Source organism: Octopus sinensis, unplaced genomic scaffold, assembly GCF_006345805.1.
Source record: "Octopus sinensis unplaced genomic scaffold, ASM634580v1 Contig13132, whole genome shotgun sequence".
NCBI classification, from domain to species: Eukaryota; Metazoa; Mollusca; class Cephalopoda; order Octopoda; family Octopodidae; genus Octopus; species Octopus sinensis.
The window spans coordinates 10001-31022 of NW_021832850.1; the positions used below are offsets into that span (position 1 = coordinate 10001).

Consider the following 21022-nt stretch of genomic DNA (forward strand, 5'->3'; position numbering starts at 1 on the left):
GCTAAAGATGAACCGACCGCCCTCAAAAATTAAGTCAAAAACCGGAAAAACAATTCAGAATCCTTGTCCAGTACCTTCCAATTGCTATAGATGGGTAATGCATCTTACAGATGGGCCGGTCACCTGCATGGTGAGGAAGCTCTCATTGGGGAGTGGTAACAACTAGGGTAGTATAGCTGACTGCTTATTGTGATCAATCCTCTTTTGGCTTTCTCTAGCTTTGCTCTCTTTTAGAAACCCAGTGAACATCCATATATGTCCGATTTCAAAGAAATTTGAACGATATGACACAAGTTAAAAATCGTTCCCAACAATTCAACTTCTTTGGATGATTTTAAGACTCCATTAATGGGGTCTTAACTCCCACATTTTAGAGTTCCATGCACTACATATACTCTATTTTTCAGGAGCAAAAGTTTTGAAGGGGTTTTGCAAGATTTGGATTTTAGAATCGGGGCATAAAGATGAGTAGTATGAGAAAATATGTCATGATTAGAATTTTGGTTTGGGTGAGTAAAGAGGGAAAGAACCACAATAAGTCAGTCAGTCACCGGCTGACACTCATCGATACATCGAAGAGGCCAGGGAACAGAAGAAAGAAGAAGAAAGAAGACATGCACCCAACACCAGAGCTGAAGACACATCCGAAGGGGGGGGGCACGTCAAAACGGTAGAGGAGTAGGAGCCGAAACCGGACGTGGTTCCTCTGATGATGTCTTGAGCTAACTGGATCCTATAAAGCAGCTGTTGTGGTAGCAGGCCACGAAACACGGTTGTAATTCCTAGTTATATATTTATAAAAGCTGATTCGGTTATATCTACTAACATATATACAGAACTTTATATGTGATGGTAGTCTCTTTTAGTCCGAGCAAGCTAAACAACCGACTTATTTATACTGATTAAATGTATTTACTGTTCATTAGCTCACATTCTCTGTGAAATCTATGCTACCTGAACAGGTGCGCGTTGTGCCAACGTCAAGTGTCAAAGTTATTGCAAAGCAATATCAATTGTTTTGCCCAAGAAAAAATACGCACCACCCAGTGCAAGTGTTGGACCCACGCTCTTCCGTTCATGCGTACAACTAATTCATGCGCCCTCACAAGTGAATATACAGCAAGTATAAGCTTTGAGGCTGAAATTCATGTAGAGTTTGTACTTGTTGGTATGAAAGTTAAGCAACTTACGGAATTAGTCACTGAATTCCATGCATTGAATTAACATTTTCACAATAAGGTAGATCGCACTAACTTCAGTTATTACTATATCATTAACTTTAAATATTCAATAATATTTAGTTTTAGCCTCGTTAGATATTGCCGACCTAGCCTACTCTGATGTTACGACGTCGCTGAATACATCTCAAACTAATAGTATTACAGTATAGTACACGCCCAATCACACAAACGAATAGAAGAAAATGTCATTGAAAAGAAATACATAGTAGCATTCTCTCGATTAGGGTTCATGTGATCGTGTAACATGGCTTTTGAATTTTTATTGCTGGGCGGATTAAATGCGGATTTAAAACATAAGGAAATAAGTTAGAATATATGGGTTTCATAATTCCATAGATACTTTGTTTATGTGTTTAACTAAAGTCCCCAACAAGATTATAAGCCCGGTGACAACAATATTTGCAAGATATGGCACCTCGGCGAAATAATTAAATTTTCGTTTTTATATTAAGTCTATTTCTAATTAATTTCAACTCTGAACCTCTTTTGCAGGTTGTTGATTTTTTATTATCTAGTTCTCTCTAAAGAACAAGATATGAATTAAATATTCGATCACACTAAAAGTTTAACGTGTTAAGTTTTGTAATATGCTTTTAGTACGTTCACTCCCTTCGCTCTCTCTTCATATATATTTATTTAAATCGTTTCCTCCAAATCTCAAATCTCAGGTTTTTCCCTCAAGTCGATCAAACTAACCCATAATTATATATTAATCTCACCCATCATTTCATTCTTCAATTTCAAAACGTTTTTCATGAACGAAGTTTATTTCCTTCTCTTTACCAAACTAATGACTACGAAACACAATGTCTTTTTTTTATTCCAAAAATTATTGTTTGCTTAAACACTGAGCCTATGTGATTTTAAACGGATTCATTTCTGTTTCCAGATACAACTGGAGTTTATATATGATGTTTTAGTCGAGAACATTCTCACCGGAGATTATGACATAGATGTGAATAATATACCAAAGGAATTCTCTAGAATAACGGAAACAGACCATTCAACAAGAGTATCGATTTTAGAGCATCAGTTTCAGGTAAGCCAGAAATGTAATTGCGATCGAAGAAGCGATCAATTCTTATTGAAACCGATGGAAAAGTCAGCTTGCAAAACGTTTTAATACACCGTTTCATCATTATCTTATCTATTCTATATTCCATAAATAAAGGTATTTTCCTTTGTATTTTACCATCGCTCCAACATTTGTTCTGCTTAAACTAGACAACCATTTTTTATATAATTTCAAGGACGTAATAAAACAAGTCGAAGTGCGTGACACGGACATTGCATTAAAAGAGGGTGGTAAGTTGAAAATATAAAAGAAATATAAAAAAAGTAGCTTGTGAATGCATGGCAGTACTAATTAACATCATTTTTGTTTAACATTCTCTGTCAATCAAATTTTAAAATTCTAATGGCGTTGAGTAAAAAAGCACATATAACTAAATTATTTGATATTGGAGCATGAAATCTAATTTTCGCTACACTCAAACCCTTCAAGTTTTTGGAATCAACTAATATAGATATTCAAAAGTGATTTTCCCATTTGAATACACAACTGTTTAAGTTGAATTTCATTTCAAATCCATGCATCGTCCATATCACTGCATGTCATATTTCAAGTAATGTACCCCTATTCGCATGTCATTTCTGTATGGAATGCACGTATGAATGTTTCGTGAAGGAAAATAAGAATTGAAGAACTTCAGGCAGATCCTTTTGGAAGTACTTCATACGATGAATCTGGCTAAGGGAATGAGCTTTGAAGAGTATAGTAATCCGAGTGGGTTAGTTTTATCTTGTGACACGTACAAACTGTTAATCCGAAGTCATTCACCAAGCCGGTACATTAATCACAGGGAATAACAATTAACCAGGAAAGAATGAGGAATTATGATTTTATTTACTGACACACATTTCGCTATAATTGATTAACCGAACGTTGAGAATACAATGATTTGTACAAGCAATCGATCAGTTAAGTAATCAATTAATCATTTGAAAACTGGAACTGTAGTCTCGCAAATTTTCTCTCATCGGACCTTAAAATCTGTTACATTTTCCACAGAATTGAACGTTTATATCGACAATATTTGCGGCCATGTAACACCAAAATTGTGGCCTTCAAACTCGGCTTCTACGTATAGGCTTCTACATATGAAGCATCGTTGAAAGCGAGACTAATTGACAACCTCATGATACCAGAGCTTCATTAAAGGCCAGCATTGTCCAAGCTTTATCCGAAATGAATAAGGACGATTTGGTGGTGACACGTCCACTATTCCGGTCCCGCATCGAAGCAGTAATCCGTCCTGAGAAGTAGAATCAATAAATAATTATATAAGAAAGATTTCGCGAACATGCTATGTTTTATTTCGATCCCAGTTTGCATGTCGTAAAAGTGACAGAGAACCCATTTATTTATTTAAATCGCATCCATCCACCCATCCATCCACCCATCCATCCATCCATCCATCCTCCATCCATCCATGTATACAACATACAAACATATATACATATATTATAATTATCGAATGAGCGAGCAGCGCATGCCACGTAACATTTATTAATACTTGGATTATATTTGGATTATGCAAAGTATTCTTAAAGTATGAAATCCTGTTGGAAGAGCGTTCATGTTGTTGGGAGGTAGACATTGTCTGTGGCCGTAATTAATACAGTTATTCATTTTCCAGATTAATGAGGCAATAGGAGCTTATTCTTATTTAAGATATACACAAATTCGGAGAGAACTAGATTAGTTTGTTCTAATTTATATAACGATGCATGTGCTTACAATGTTTATTAATAAGCATTAACCAGGGTCAGACAGTTATGTCAGGGAGAGCAAACCGAAAAGCTCATAAACACTGTCCTTCGCCATCTAAATTGGCGACTAAAAAATAGAGTTTCAGATATATTTAGGACAGCAAAAAAAAAGCTTTTTTTTTCTCGTAGGAATGTCACGGATACAAACTTTCTTATCATTTAAAAATTACTAACTATAATATGTGGATGTGAGGACGTGTGTGATGTGTGACGTGTGTGTGTGTGTGTGTGACTATGTATTCTCCAGTGTAAATACATCGTAACGATCGTTGTATAATTATTCAAATTAGTACAGTGAACTATAAGCATTCTGAGGATATTGTAACGTAATAGCTTCACATTTATTTATTAATTTAACATTTTGTTTTTCTAGTAATTTGCAGGCCAGTCTAGATTTCATTGTATTTGTATAGAGTTAGATATTTTATTTAGGAAGGCAAATATATTGGTTGTGTTTATAAAACAAGAATTTGTCAGATGCTTAAGCTAAAACGTTCAGTGATGTCACAAATAAATATCACAAATGGATTATACATATATAAACGTATCTAAAACATCAGTAAAACATTGAATAGTTTATGCACTTTTCCTTATGGCACTTCAAGTAAAAACAAACACAGGAAAAGCTTGTCACCTATTCCCCAGTGGCTTAATTAATGGCTTGTGGCATCATTACAATTTATCTCTGTTTCATAATTAGTTGGGATCCAATGATATTTCTCACAAATTGTAAAGTAACAATAGAAAATAGACAGCGTTCAGTTACCCCCAATTTAATTGATAGATCGGACACCCATAATATCTTTAATTTCAAAATATAACAACTTTTTAATATCGAGGTATTTTATCTCCTCAAACTAAAATAATTCCTACATTTTCTACTTACAGATCTCACCTTCAACTTTTATCATTTTGTTATATGAAGAGGATCAAATAAATATTTTCCACATTTCTGATTAGATAATATTTTATAATTGTGCATATTGAGTCTTACTTTCTAATAACTTCCTGGTAAACCCTAATATAGAGAGAATATACTTTATAACTGAGTAGAAGTTTAGCTGGTTAAACGGTCAGCATGCTTATCTCTGTTCATTTCAAACTGGTTTTTTAACGTGTAATAACTCTAAAAGCGTATTTTATGGAATTGATTAATTGAGATATTTATCATGCTCTGCGTTAATTTTCTAGAAAATAACTCTTTTTTTTTTGTTGTTTTTCATAAATGGAAGGAGAGTATGCGAATTTCAATATCAGTGGTGTCTTCATTGATGTGAGTAAATTACTTTCGCACTTTTTATTTTGCTTTAAAATCTTCTGGGTTTAGATCGGCATTTACTTTTCTGATGTAGTCGCGAGCGGCTAATGATACCTTGACAGGCCTCACAGTCTGGAATGACACGGATATCACAGCTGGAGTGAGAGATCTGTGCATAATGCTCATTTTCAACTGGAGTAAAATGGAGCAACGCATGCTTTTATGAAATCTACTTTCCATTGTTATAATCTAAGAAGAAGGCAATTTCGAATGTAATGATTTAAAGAGAGACAAACTTTGGCTGTTCTCGATGGATTCTGATGACTTTAATTTGTAGCAACACTATTTGTGCAAAACTTTCTCATGCTACTCTCGCTTTACCTGTTGCACACGGTGTGATATGTATGTTTAATTAATCCATATATCCTTAGTAAAAACCTGGTTCCCGATTCCTGGGGGAAATGCTGGAAACTATTCGTCTGTTTTAATACAGTCTTGTTCTGACAAGTATTATTCGTAGACACTTTAACATGGCTGCCAGAGCAGACTCGACTGCAATTTTTTAACCCTCAGAGGACATTTCCACTAGTTGGTTAACGATGCACAACTGCATCCGATAAAATTGTTAAAGTGGCTATGAATATTGCATGTCAGTAGAACTACTGCTCGATTGAGCTTGGAAAGTAAGGAAACAATAGTAAGGAACAATGATTCTCCAAGGTGAAGAGAAAGGCATGCTGTATGGTTTAGAAACCAAAGCATACGGATAAGAAGCGAGACAGTTCAGAGATGAAAGCCTTGGCAGGAACATTTTGTATTCAGTAGGGTTGTCATTATTCCCGAGATTAGTGTATGTGCGTTCATTCCCAACTCATGTTAATGTGGTGGGTTAGAATAAAATCGCTACCATTGATGTACGATCTGGTCATCATTAGAACATATTCTAACTGCATGCAAATTATAACTTGTGGTGTAATTTTGATAACACAACCGAATCTTGAACATCTTAAAATACAACTGCATCTAGTATGGTTAATATGAGAAGTATTAGAGTCCTGTTGCAGCTTGTGCTTTTTCTCAAGATTTGCGAGAAGGGATAACGAGGCAAGAGCTCAGAAAAATCCAGGACATACACTTCTGCTGATGGCTAAAATATGCAGGCGACCTTGGAGAAATCTCTCGTATTTCCAACTAACACTGGAATAACGAAGCAACATATTGACTTTAAATATAGTCCACATTGTTTAGTTTTGTGCGCAATTCTAAACAAAAACAAGTGAGTACATTAATGTATTTAAAGTATGTTTATGTTAATGTGCAACAGATGCAGTAGAGGTTGGACGATCGTAAAGAGATCCGCAACGTCTTACTTTGGAAGGTTAATTGAGCAGTGATTAGCATACATGAGTCATCGTCTGGCGAACAAACGATAAAAGATGGGAACAAATACGATCATCAGCTCATAATCAGGCGAAATATTCGTTGTTTGGTTTGCGTTTTTAGTGTGTTGGTGGCATGTTTGAAAGGGAAGAAAAGAGCCAAATTAAATGAATTTGGTTTGCATATGTGAGTATATATATGTTTGTGTCTTTGTGTGTGATGTATGTGTGTGTGCAGCTGTGTGTGTATGTGTGCGTATGTTAGTGTAAATGTCTCGTCACTGCTCAGATATGGAGAAGATATTTCACTCTTACAAAACTACTTCGTTGTATTAAGACAAAACTTACGAATTAAGGCTATACCTGTATTTACTTTTCCTTGTCTGGTCTCCAGTTTTATAATTTTCTTCCTGTTTCTCTTTTATGTAAGGGTCCTTCTTGCGAAAGAGAATTTCTTGTTACAAAATCTCCAAATGAAAACAGTGTTCTGGAGTTTTTGATGTGTATGCGCAAAAGAGGTTACCTGAATATCGTAGCATTTGATTCAAGCGAGGTAAAACTGCAAATATTTTGTTTTCATACTAAAGTTTTCACTATGTCATGTGTTTCTAATTCATTGCTATCCGAATCGTAATAATTCCAGTAATTTCTTTCAAGAGACACTGTACATTTTGAATGCTGAGAGATATATTGTTAATGCTAACTTAATATATAATATTAGGCGGAGATTTTCAGGTTGTTAGTCATCAGATTTTGTTGGCACAGTTGTATGTGTTCCCACATTAATCTTAAATGTTATAAAAAAAAACTACATAAAACTACCGTATAAATAAGACCAGTATTACGAGGGGTGCTGGAAGTTCCTGGCGTTGGTTTAAAAAATATACATGAGGATCAGTTAATTATGATTTACTTCAACGTAGTCCCCTCTTAGACTCTCTCGCCTGTTGTAAAGCTCTTTCGGTTGTTTAAACTTGTAAAATAGCTCGGAACTTTGGGCTACGAAGCAGGCCTTTCGAGATACCTTTAAAGGCGGGAACTGTTTCAGCACACTTTGTGTATCGAAATGACAATAAAATTGGAGATTATGAATACAAAGTAGGTCACATGATGTGTAATGAAAGATTTCCAGACAAAGGACATAAAATAAGAACAATAAGAAATCTGAGGTGAAGAACTTGTATACAGTGCGTGTGTTTATTTGGCAAGAAAAACACTCACCATCCCAAAATATAACAATATTTTACAAATGTTTTTAGGGAGTATTTATACGCATTTTCTGGTGTATCGTTTACCTAAAAGATTATAAACTTCTCTCTAAATAATACATAATTTCTTATGATTTTCTGCTTGGTTTGTGGAGAGTTACACCATGCCAAAAGAACTTCGATAACAAAAACCATAGTACCAACTTTTTAATGAGCTGCCCCATCATTTATATGATATAGGCCTTTGTCGGAGTGATAATTTCTCAATCCTGATGCTTCTAACTATACATACTATCATATAATATTTTAACTCATATCACTATTAATATTTCTATCCTTTTTTTCGTTTTTCTACATAGGCAGCACCTATGTACTTGCCCAGGACATTAAATGAAACTGTTAAAATTGGGCCATATCTCCTGGAACTAATAAATGTTGAAGGCAAAGACGTTTGCATACACAGTGTTTTGAAGGTTGAATGTGATAACAATGTAAGCTAATTTCATGTTTAAAATTATTCCACTTTTGAAAATGATATTATAGCTTAATGAAAGCTATACCTTATATTCCTGCATCGTAATATATTTTTATATTTTGTTGGTTCATAATAACAACGTAATTAAGGATACTTGTTTTAGTAATATGACAAAATCTCCCGGTAAGTGACCGTTAACTCTGACTTGTGAATGCAGCTATCCAGCCCCTGAGAAAGGATACGAACCCGGATGTTTTGAGAATAGACAGATGCCAAGTACGGATGGTCAACACTATCGAAAACTTTCAATTGATCTATGCTGATTAGGGACCCATTAGTGCCATGCTCATTGACAACTCTCTCTCTCTCTCTCCATGATTTATCAGATGAGGTGGAAGTTGTCGTGGATTGCTCTGCTTGGGGTGGCACATGTCTGCATCTCTTACCAGTCCCTTCATCAACGACAACCCCCCACTTCTTTGCCAAAATCCTCAGTTTTTAGCAGAGGCATGGTCCCCTTGTTTGGAATTATTTGGGCAGTGCTACCACTCTTTGGCTTCGAGGATTGTAGTTTCTGCCGTAGAGACCCCTCAAACGGTTTTTGCTCGTTCGTGTCTTACAGCACGTACCTTGGTTCTGATGATGCAACCTTCGTGATTCGCGTTTAGGAGTTGGTCTAAGACCAATCTCGTTGCAAGCACTTCAGTCGCAAAGTCATTCCAATATTTCTCTTGTAGATTTTTAATTGTCCTTCTAATCTAATTTTATCTATCACCACATCCATACTACCCCTTATCAATTCTATTCTAACCACATTGTTCAAGGTTTGAAAAAAATCATTCATTTTTTTTATTTGTTGAAATGTCCATATGTCGGAGAAAAAATATTTATGTTCAAGTAACGTTTTGCTTATTTGGCAATTGCCGAATCATTTCGGGAGTTGTTTTGAGGAGATGAGTCTTCCCCGTTTCTTTTGTTGTTGTTATTTTGTCACCCTGTTAACAGATCGACTCAAAGCATTCTAAACAGCTGTCTATTTACACCAAAGAGCAAAAACAAGCAACAAATACCTTTGTTTAGAAATCCTACTCACATAACCGAAGGCACGTTCCCACAATGAAAACATTTAGTAATCTAGCAACTGTGGAGTCGAAATAAATATAGTACAAGACAATAGAAATACTGATCCTTTCTACCTAGAAACAAAATATGAAATTTCAGGGGATAGGGCTAGTCGATCGCATAAACCCCCGTCGCTCAACAAACACTTAACCCAGAAAGGATGAAAGGGAAATTCGAACACGACAGATTTTGAACGCAGAACGTAAAAACGGACGAAATTCCGCAAGGCATTGTGTCCAGCGCCCTGACAAGTCTGACGGCTCGCCGCCTTAGTAAGGATTTCAGAGTTTTGACACAAGGCCAGCAATTTCGAGGGATGGGATAAGTCGATTACATCTATCCTAGTGTCCAACTGACACTTATTTTATCTAGCCCGAAAGGATGGGAGGAAACGTCGATCTCGACGGAATTTGAAGTCAGAACGTCCAGACGGACGAAACACTGCTAATTTTCCAGGCGCGGTAACAATTCTACCAGCTCGCCGCCTTAATAATAATAATAATAATAATAATAATAATAATAATAATAATAATAATAATAATAATAATGGTCAGTTCCTCCATGAAACCAACAAATTTAAAGACCAGGAAGCAGCATGGAGGTGGCTCAAAATGTGTGACCTAAAAAAGAATGTTAAAAGCCTAATCGTCGCTGCCCAGGACCAGGCATTGAATACCAATTCAGTGAAAAAGAATATATACCACACAAGTCCATCGACCCTCTGTAGAATGTGTAGGAAGAGGGTCGAAAGCGTGATTCAAATTTTTTGTGCTTGTGAAAGTCTTGCGCAGAAAGAATACAAGCGTAGGCACGATAAAGTAGCCCAAATTCACCTTTGGCTACTATGCCGTAAGTATGGGTGTTTGGTATCACTATACACCGGAAAATATAATGGACGAAAAGGGAGAGGCAAAAATCCTCTGAGACTTGGATTTCCAGACAAATGTTAGAGCACCGAAGGGAGACCAACACTGTTTATCTGGAAATAAAAATCCCAAAGGTCTTTTCCCTTCCCCTTATCGCCCATTACCTTTTCCGTGTATTATTATTAATTATTATTATTATTATTATTATTATTGAGTGAGAGAGCAGTTCATGCCATCAAAGTGACACTGGGGTAAAATATACGAAGCCCAATATACCCATCATGACTACCCGTCTGATAAAGGTACACCAGGCACATGCATCACACACCATATGTGCGCGACATGGTGATCTCATATCAAGATAAACAGCACATGACCTTGCAGGTGGGGCCCAGTTAGAATTTTCTTCAGGTTGTAGCCCATCCCGCTCAACGGTCCCTGATAAGGGTTGCTTAAGGATGTTGAAAGAACCACCCATGTTTCCAGAGGTGAACTATTCAAACCCCCAAGAATCCCTCTCAACACATGGCTATGATTCTCCCCACTACTTCTGCTCGTGATCAGAGATGCACATATCGTCAGCCACTAAGGGACATGCTCAACTGGTTAAGGTCAAACAACTGACAGCAAATCTGTGGTATTGAGCAGAATATTTGCTGTAGCCCATCTTTTATACCAAGACAAAACAATGTACATGATAACACTTCCAATCAGTTAAGATCAGAAGCCATGAGAGCCACTGCCTGGTACTGCATCAGGGCTATTATTATTATTATTATTATTATTATTATTATTATTATTATTATTATTCAGTAGTTTTATTTTTATAGCGTGATTTCACTTCACTACCGAGCGCAGCTCTGTGCTGTGTGCCTTGACTTTGTGCTGTGATTTGTTGTGATGCCTGATGGTTATTGTATGGAAAGTGTTCTGCGTAGGATGTGTGCAGTGCCTAGTAGTGCAATTTTCTGTATGTTATATGTGTTTGTAAGTCCTGGTGTTTTTGTTATGTATTTGTCTGAATATTTTTTTATCATGCCTAATGCACCTACTATGATAGGAATTGTTTCTGTTTTCAGGTTCCACATTCTAGTTATCTCTATTTCCAGGTCTTTGTATTTTGAGAGTTTCTCCATTTCTTTTAGAGACACGTGGTCATCTGCCGGTATTGATACATCAATTAGAAAGCATTTTTTTTCTTCATGATCTCTGACAACTATATCTGGTCTGTTGGCCTTAATTTCTCTATCTGTGTGTATCGGCATATCCCAGAGTATGGTTGCTTTCTCGTTTTCTGTGACCTTTTCTGGTGTGTGCCTATACCATCTTTTTTCTGTTGTTATTCCATAATGTTGGCATAGCTTCCAATGTATGTAGGTTCCAACTCTGTCATGTCTGTGAATATATTCCTTCTTAGCCAGGACAGGGCAGCTAGAGATAATATGATTTATTGTTTCTTGTCCATCTCCACATATTCTGCAGTTACTTGTAATATTTCTTTTCATTACATGTTTTTGGTAATTTCTGGTGGGGAGGCTTTGGTCTTGTGCTGCAATTAAAAATCCCTCTGTTTCTGCTTTGAGTCCTGAGCTTCTCAACCATTGCTGGGATTTTTCTTTGTCTATTTCTTTTGCGTTTAGTTTAGTGCAGTATTTACCATCAAGGGGCTTTTCTTGCCATCGTTTTATCATGGCTCGTTGCTGTTCTATTTTTAGTTTGGATTTCATTTGTTTTATAGCTTTTGTTGTTTCTTCATCATCTTCTTCTTCTTCTTTGTGTTTATTAGGTGGTATGATTTCTTGTTTGTATTATTATTGTTATTATTATTCAGTAGTTTTTTTTTTATAGCGTGCTTTCACTTCACTACCGAGCGCAGCTCTGTGTGCCTTGGGTATGTGCTGTGATTTATTGTGATGCTCTGATGGTTATTGTATGGAAAGTGTTCTGCGTAGGATGTAATATTTTATTATTATTATTATTATTATTATTATTATATTATTATTATTATTATTATTATTATTATTATTAATATTATTATTATTATTATTATTATTATTAATATTAAAAATAATAATAATATATATACAATAATTTTACAGTTAAATGTATGCTATGTTACAGAATTTTCGCATTCATTAAACTCTTAGGTAATCATAACATACTGTATGCTATGATTACAGGTACCTATAAATGCATTGTCACTTGTCTTTTACTGCCCAACTTTGGCATGTAACTTACTGCGATCAAATCCATCCCATCTAGTACCTTTCAGTCACCCGCTAGTACTCGCTCGTGTCTGTGACTAGAATTTTATGAGAAAATCCTTAAAAGCCAAATAATTTCTTTCAATTTTTATTCATATTTTATTCACAATATTTTTTTGATATTGCAGTCGAGGATCGAAGAATTTGAGATCAATCATTTCCAAGTCACCATATGGGCGGACGGAAATTATCCATCATCTGCAGAGATTTTAAAACTAAGTGATATTCTCAGCGCTCATCAAAATGAGCAGTTCAATAAAAAAATTGCTGTGCATTGTCGGTAAGTGAAAATATTGATAAATTCACAAATTCCCGCTACATCCGTTGTGATCCCATTCGAAAACAATTTCTCTTTTTAACTAAGTCTTCTATGTTTTTAAATAAGTTTCCCTCTGACCCCGTTTTCTTTATTGCTATCACTTTACTAAACCTTATCGATCGTTATTTAATCACTTTTTGGGATGGCGAATCCCCACCTGTTATTGACGATTGCCCTAGCGAACATCTGCGTAACTAATAAACTAATGCAGTTTGTGTGAAATCGAGTGTCGGAAAGAAACGTCCAGCTTCCAGTAACCGCATCCCTGCCTCCAAAGCCTATCTTTGTCGACCGTACAGATTACAGAGTTGTGGATTTCGCAGCCAACAATTTTAAATTGAAGATAAATTATGCTTTATCTGCTGGCCTAGAGAACGCTCTATCTAAATACGATCTGAATGATCCAACGCTGTTTGTCCATGTCTACAATGGTGGATCCAGAAAATCCATGAAGTATTTTTCAGACCGTTGGAAATATCGAGCAGATTGTGAAGCTTTTTCACCCTGCCCATATCAGCTTGTCTCACAAATCAAAACGTACATTCAAGATGATGATACAGTAGCTTTCTAATACTAAAGAATGCTACGGTTCCAAGGAAACCTCCTGACACTTGAAGAATTCTGGTTATCCATCACTGCAGGAGCATAAACAACTACTTGTCTGAAGCCCCCTCCCCCAGAATCACCAACGTACTTTCTAGGTCAATTAAAAGGGTAGTTATAGTGAGATCTAGACACTTCCGAAACTCCAAAACACTACGCCTCCCAATCACGTTAGACTTTGGGATTTGCACACCTTATATGAATTGAAAATGTGCATAAAATCTTAAGGCTTGAAAATTCTGGTTTCGCTGATGGATTTTGCATCTATATCTAGTGACCTTAAGTCATGTATATTTTTACTGCCTAATCTGGATGGCTGCATGGGTTCCACGAGAATTTCTCTCCCTGATGTCCATTACTTCTTTGCGGTATGTGCTTTTAAAGATATCGTGTGTATTTTGTGATATTTGAGTAATATTTTGTGTAATAGCTTTTATGTATAAATGTAATGTAGTTATTGTGTGTGATACTTCTATGATAACCTATGTTTCCTTCTAGTTGAGTGCTAGAGTCTTTCAAAACCACACACTTCACTGCCCACCAAAGTTTTGGTTTTGTAGCATGTTCCAGGCTAACACTGAAGTCCCTCTTCATCCCCCGCAAATCAGTATCAATGCAAAATCATGTAGATTACACGGCGAGTCAGTAAGTACAGAGAGGCGAGAATGGGCATCATTGATGGGCCGAACGAGCGAAGTTAAACTATTTTGATAGGTGGTCATTTACTTTAGCCACCGAACAGATGTCGTTGTACATAGCAGATATTCAGCCTCTGAAAACAGGACTGTAATAATAATAATAATAATAATAATAATAATAATAATAATAATAATAATAATGATGATGATGATGATGATGATGATGATGATGATGATGATATATGATGATGATGATGATGATGATGATGATGATGATGATGATGATGATGATGATAATAATAATAATAAAACAGACCTATAAATACCTAGGAATAAAAGGAGGCTCTGGTATCCAGCATGCAAACATGAAAGAGAAAGTTAGGAAGGAATGTTATAGAAGAGTTCGAGCAGTCCTGAAGTCTGAGCTAAATGCATATAATAAGGTGTTAGCCATAAATTCCTTAGGAGTCCCAGTTGTTCTTTATAGTTTCAATGTGCTTAACTGGAATACCAGTGAAATAATGAAAGTTGATAGAAAAATCTGCAATCCACTGACTTGTAATAACATGTGCCATCCAAAGGCAGATGTTGATCGTTTTTACCTTCCCAGAGCTCAGGGAGGTCGAGGCTTGATCCAGCTTGAACTTACGTACAAAACCACCACAATCGGACTGGCCAAATACCTTGAAACAGCCAAAGATTGGATGCTAAAATTTGTTGAAAAACATGAAAGACCGAAAAAACTTCACTCTATTCTGAAAGAGAGCGAAACATTCGCTACTGATCTCTTAGATACATACCAGATTGATCAAGTTGAAGGAAATGCGCCAACTGCTGCTGCAAAGAAAATAAAATTGATTGCAAAGCACATGAAAAATTAGCTAGCATATGGGAACAGAAACCTCTGCATGGCAAGTATGTCGCCCGTAGCAAACAAGCCGATGTCGACCAGAAGCATACGCATCAATGGTTATGAAGCTCAGGACTAAAAGTAGAGTGTGAAGGTTTTATATTAGCTGCTCAAGACCAAAGCTTATTAACCCGGAACTACCAAGCCAATGTGATAAAAAATGGAGCTGACCCAAAATGGCGATTCGGTAACGATGAGATTGAAACAATAGACCACCTAATCTCAGGGTGTAGAGTCTTAGAACCTGAAGAATATAAAGCAAGACATGACAGAGTCGGCCAGTATTTACATTGGACAATATGTCGGTATTATAAAATCAAAACCGCTGACAAATGGTATAAACATCATCCTGAAGCTGTGACTGAGGGAGAAAATGTGTCGATTCTATGGGACTTCTCCGTATAGACAGACAAGACTATAAAAGCTAATAAACCGGATATTATTATAAAAGATCAGACAAAAAAGATGTGTTTATTAATTGACATGAGTATCCCTTGCGATCAAAATATAGCGGCGAAAGAATTTGACAAGATTAGTAAATATAAAGACCTGCTAATAGAAATTGAAAAAATGTGGCATCTCAAGGCGACTACAGTACCAGTGATTGTAGGATCTCTAGGAATGATAAAAAAAGATACTGAAACCTATTTGAAAATGATTCCAGGCTTACCATCCCTACAGGAAGAGCAAAAAATCGTGTTAACTGGAACGGCTCATGTACTGAGAAGAGCATTATCGCTGTGAAAACAACATCCATTCCTGAATTCATTTGTTTATTAATTTTTAAAAATATATATTTTACCTGTGAATTTACGATGTAATCTGGGAATGCATACAATGAGCTTCTCTGCCCTAGGTATACGGAAAACAACCGGCTAGGAATGGAAGAACATTTGAAGAAAGAAGGAAAATAATAATAATAATAATAATAATAATAATAATAATAACAATAATAATAATAATAATAATAATAATAATAATATAATAATAATAATAATAATAATAATAACGAAAAAGCGCACGAGCAATTGGCTGATAGGTGGGAGGCGAAACCTCTGCACGGCAAATATGTGGCCCGTAGCAAACAAGCTGATGTTGACCAGAAGCAAACCCATCAGTGGCTACGGAGCTCAGGGCTAAAAGCAGAGAGCGAAGGTTTCATCCTGGCTGCTCAAGATCAAAGCCTATTAACCCGGAACTACCGGGGACCAGTGTGATGAAAAATGGAGCAGACCCAAAATGCCGATTCTGCAACGACATGATTGAAACGGTGGACCACCTAATCTCTGGATGTAAAGTCTTAGCACCAGTGGAGCATAAATTAAGACATGACAGAGTTGGCCAATATCTACACTGGCTAATAAGTCGGCATTACAATATCAAAACTACCGACAAGTGGTATAATCACCACCCTGAAGCTGTAACTGAAGGAGAAAATGTAGCGATTCTGTGGGACTTCCCAGTACATACAGACCGAACCATCAAAGCCAATAAACCGGATATTGTTGTGAAAGACCAAAACAATAAAGTTTGCTTATTGATCGACATGAGCATTCCCTGTGATCATAATATCTCGGCGAAAGAGTTTGACAAGCTCAGAAAATATAAAGACCTGCTCATTGAAATTGAGAAAATGTGGCATCTCAAGGCGGTTACAATACCAGTGATCGTAGGAACACTAGGAATGATCAAGAAGGGAACCGAAAATTATATGAGAATGATCCCTGGCTTACCATCCCTGCAAGAAGTGCAAAAGATTGTCTTAACTGGTACATCACACGTATTGAGAAGAGCATTGTCGATGTGAGAACTATTACTACCCATGTATTTTAATTTAACTTTAAAAAAATGAACGAACTACTGAGTTTAGTTTAATGGCCTACCAATGTATACTATGAGTTTCTTTGCCCTAGGAGTCGGGAAGACACTCACCAATGTTAGAATGTATTATTAACATGTTTTTAAACCTAAAACAATTCTCATCCTTCTTTCATGTAAAGTAAAAATTTCCATAAAAGTGGTATGCTGTGCGTCATTCACATTTTGAAAGCTGCAATAACCAGTCAATCAGTAGTCAACATAGTACGGCTGGTTCGACTGGTCAAGAAAATAGAACCAAATATAATACCTGACTGTGTGAGTATAACAACATCTTTCTCTCGCTTTCGTTTATGTGCTTCAACCAAGGTTTTGCTAAATATCAGAAAGAGAAAAATCTGTCGTTAAAATTTTTACTGTTATTTGAACACTTTTCTGAAAATAAGTTTCAAGTTTGGTGATCATTGATACACTAATGACTATTTGGATTAGTTATCTTACACCGGAAATGTACGAACAGTAGGTCGTATATATGTGGGTAAATTTGATTAGCAAACTCCAGAATCGAAAGAACTGAAACATTTCCCTTGCTACCCTAGAAATTTTTAAACGTGTTATTTTGGACATGTTGCGAGTTTGAATTTCATTGTTAGTGATAGGTAAATATTTCTCTCAATTTAGATAAACAAATTCAAAAGTACAGCAGGAGGCCACATCAATAAACTTTACATCTATTTATTAATATATCTTATAGGGAACACTCAGTAACCAGTGGCTGGCCATTGAGTTAAGGAATGTTATATGTTACTGTACAAAATCAGTAAATCACCATTATTTTAATCTCGATATTATGAGAGGAAATTAATAGGACTTTGTAATGATTCATGTCCGGGATCACCAAAATTATAGTTCACAATTACTTTATTTAGAACAATGTTATCTATTTAGACATACACCTCTGATATGTTCCATATTTAAGAAGTTAGTATATCTTCATGTAATCATTTCTACTAAAGGTACAAGGGCTGAAAGTTTGGGGGAAGGTACTAGTCGATTACATCTACTAGTGTGTTTCACTGGTACCTATTTTTATCGACGAAAGATGAAAGATGCCTTGGCAGAATTTGAATTCAGAATGTTCACACGGACGAAATACCGCTAAGCGTTTCGCCCGATTTTGACAGCTTTCTACTTAAGACACAAGGCCTGGAATTTGGGGAGGAAGTTAATAGATTACATTGACCCCAGTGCGTAACTAGTACTTAATTTATAGACCCCGAAAGGATGAAAGGCAAAGTCGACCTCGGCGGAATTTGAGCTAATAATGTTCACAGGGATGAAATAACGCTAAGCATTTCGCCCGGCGCGCTAACGATTCTGCCAGCTCGCCGCCTTAGTATATCTTCATATAATGAATACATCTGCGTAAATTAGTACCAAGAGCTTATTTCGAAAGTTATTTTTATTAGATATGGACGGAATTTATAATGCTAAGTAAAGGATACAGTAAAATAAAATAATTGTGTATTAAGTCATTTTAAATGATTTGATTGAATAACTCATATTTATTTCTTTGACAGGAATCCTACGCCTTCGTTTGGAAAGTTGCAGAATATTTACAGAACGAATCGTCTCTATACTCCAATTTTGTACAGTGATGTGTAGGAGTGAATCATTTTAGAGATCTCTCATAATAAGTTTTACATCTTATGAAATAAGAAATGATGTATGCAAAACAATTACTTGTTTGTTGGATAACGAAAACAAGAGCCTCGCGGGAATTCTTTGTTTCTCTCAAAGGAAAAGGAAAACCATTTCAAGAAGATAAGAATTCGTCTCTCAAAATTAAATTACATGCTACGGAGCGGGCTTCATCTTTGTTTACACATATAGGCCAACTATGAGCATAATTTGGTAATAATACCTTATGCTGATTACAGCGGCCAAAATTAATTCGGAACACTTTTCCTTCCCGAAATGTCAATGTTAATTCGTCAGGAAGCCTTAGAAAGGATGCGCCAAATTTATGGTTTTCAACAAACGAAAATATGGCTCTCCTTGCCTATAAATAAATGGTTGAGGTTTTTCTTTCCTACACAAGTCAATTAACTATGAAATGTTAATATTGATATCTTGGAATTATTACATCTTTTTTTTTTGAGACTATGCCACAATTAGCGATAAATTAATTTTTATTGTCCCCAACTAAGATTAATCACTATTTTTTTTCTATTGTGTGTATACAGCATTAAGTATATCGCCGGTTAACATAGTTATCTAAATTTATGCCATTTAATCTTTTGAGTCATTGCTCTTATTCACATTTTTCTTAATTATATATCTTACAGTATTTTACGTGCTGATTTATTACAATCAGTCTCCTTTGCCCCTCTCTCCATTTTCAATATTTTGTCTATATATTTCTCACTTTTTTATCGTTTCTTATATTAAATCAACCCACTTGATATCCTAAATTTTAATATTATATAACATTTGACATTCCTACAATTTCGAGAGGTAACGTTCAGCTACTTCGAAACAGCGACAATGTTTTAATAAAAACCAATTCACGTAACACAGTTATCCTCTCAATTGATACACCACTGCTTCATTTACCATTTCTCCTGTCTCTATACATACAAGGTTGGTAGCTTCTTTCATATAATGTTGCTGTCATTTCAGTTAATAGTATTCTTCAGTTCAAAGATAACTGGAGTCTTCCTAATTCACATACTATGGTGCCATGATTACTGAAATATCTCGCCTCTCATCTCAATAAGTATACAATTGTTGCCCTTTCTATCCATATACCCTCGATATCCATCGCATTTATACACAGTGTGTATCCTCGCCGATCAGAATTATATCCCATGCGTTCTTCACAAGTCATATACTGACGCTTTCCTCTCAGATCATACACTTCAAAAGTGTCTGTCTTTAGTGTTAATGATCTCTCCATTCATCCATAACTCTTGCTTTCTCGATTCATGGACATGCAGTTGGTGTCAATATCGTTGCTTAGATCAAGAAAATATTGATCAGTAATATTTTAATTTAGTCAACCACATTTTGCCTGGGGCTCAGCAAAAAAAAAACCTCCTGTAATATAAGTATAAATAATCTAGTCTGAGATCAACAGCAGATGCTTATATATAAATATATATATATGTATAAATCAATATAATCTTGTAATGTTTTGTGTAATCTGTATAAATGAAGCTATGATTATAAACTCTGGTCAGTCATGCGAATTAATAAATTCATCTATATCTATAAACGTTGATGTTTGTCATTTTATCCTAAACACGTCACTAAACACCAAAATTATCTCGAAATAATACATGGCTAAAACAGGGATTACTCGAGAAAACAGATGGCGAAAAACTGATAATTTTAATGAAATGGTAAGCTCTACACTTCTCTCTTTTTCACTCTATATTTTTCTCTCTTTCGCATACAAACAACCCCATACCGCCCCTATAAACGCGAACGCACATTTTACCATTCCTCTCTCTCACGCAACATTGTACAGTCTGAATATCTTATTTTCAATTTCTTTTTTTGTACAAGGCTAACAATTTAGGTGGGTGGGGTGATCAATTACACCGATCTCAGTGCTCACTACTATTTATTTTATCAAATCCGAAACGAAGAAGTGCAAGGTCACCATCGGCTGAATTTGAACTCAAAATGTAGGGAGTGAAAAGTAATCCTGCTATACATTCTGTCACTGCTCTAAAAAACTGCTCGCTCGACGCTCCATTCACCACACTAATAATGGTTTCAAATTTTGGCACAAGGCCAGAAATTTAATTGGAAGGGCAAGTCTATTAAATATTTTATCGCCTCTGAAAGAATGAAAGGCATCGTTGACCTCGACAGAATTTGAACTCAAAGCGTAAAGACGGACGAAATCTGACGATTCTGCCAGATCCCCACCTTATTCACCACCCTAATAATATTTTCTACTAAAAACACAAGTCCTGAAACTTGGGGAGGGGGTCTAGTCGATTACATCGACCCCAATGTTTCACTGGCACTTAGTTTATCGACCCCGAAAGGATGAAAGACATAATCGTCTTCGGCGGA

The 21022-nt window shown here is 35.9% G+C and overlaps 1 protein-coding gene across 2 annotated transcripts in view; it reads left to right on the plus strand.

The window, feature by feature from the left end:
- LOC115229594 (receptor-type tyrosine-protein phosphatase kappa-like) overlaps positions 1–20017 on the plus strand; it is a 29237-nt gene extending 9220 nt beyond the window's left edge. Inside the window, exons 7-14 of one of the 2 annotated variants that reach the window (XM_036499268.1) lie at positions 2131–2280; positions 2492–2546; positions 5297–5346; positions 7141–7263; positions 8278–8409; positions 12774–12925; positions 17116–17251; positions 18514–20017. In XM_036499268.1, the coding sequence (XP_036355161.1) occupies positions 2131–2280; positions 2492–2546; positions 5297–5346; positions 7141–7263; positions 8278–8409; positions 12774–12925; positions 17116–17251; positions 18514–18591 (876 nt within the window). In that variant the 3' untranslated portion in view covers positions 18592–20017. The remainder of the gene's footprint in view (positions 1–2130; positions 2281–2491; positions 2547–5296; positions 5347–7140; positions 7264–8277; positions 8410–12773; positions 12926–17115; positions 17252–18513) is intronic. The other variant, XM_029799923.2, reaches the window with a different exon arrangement.
- Positions 20018–21022: the final 1005 nt, after the last annotated feature.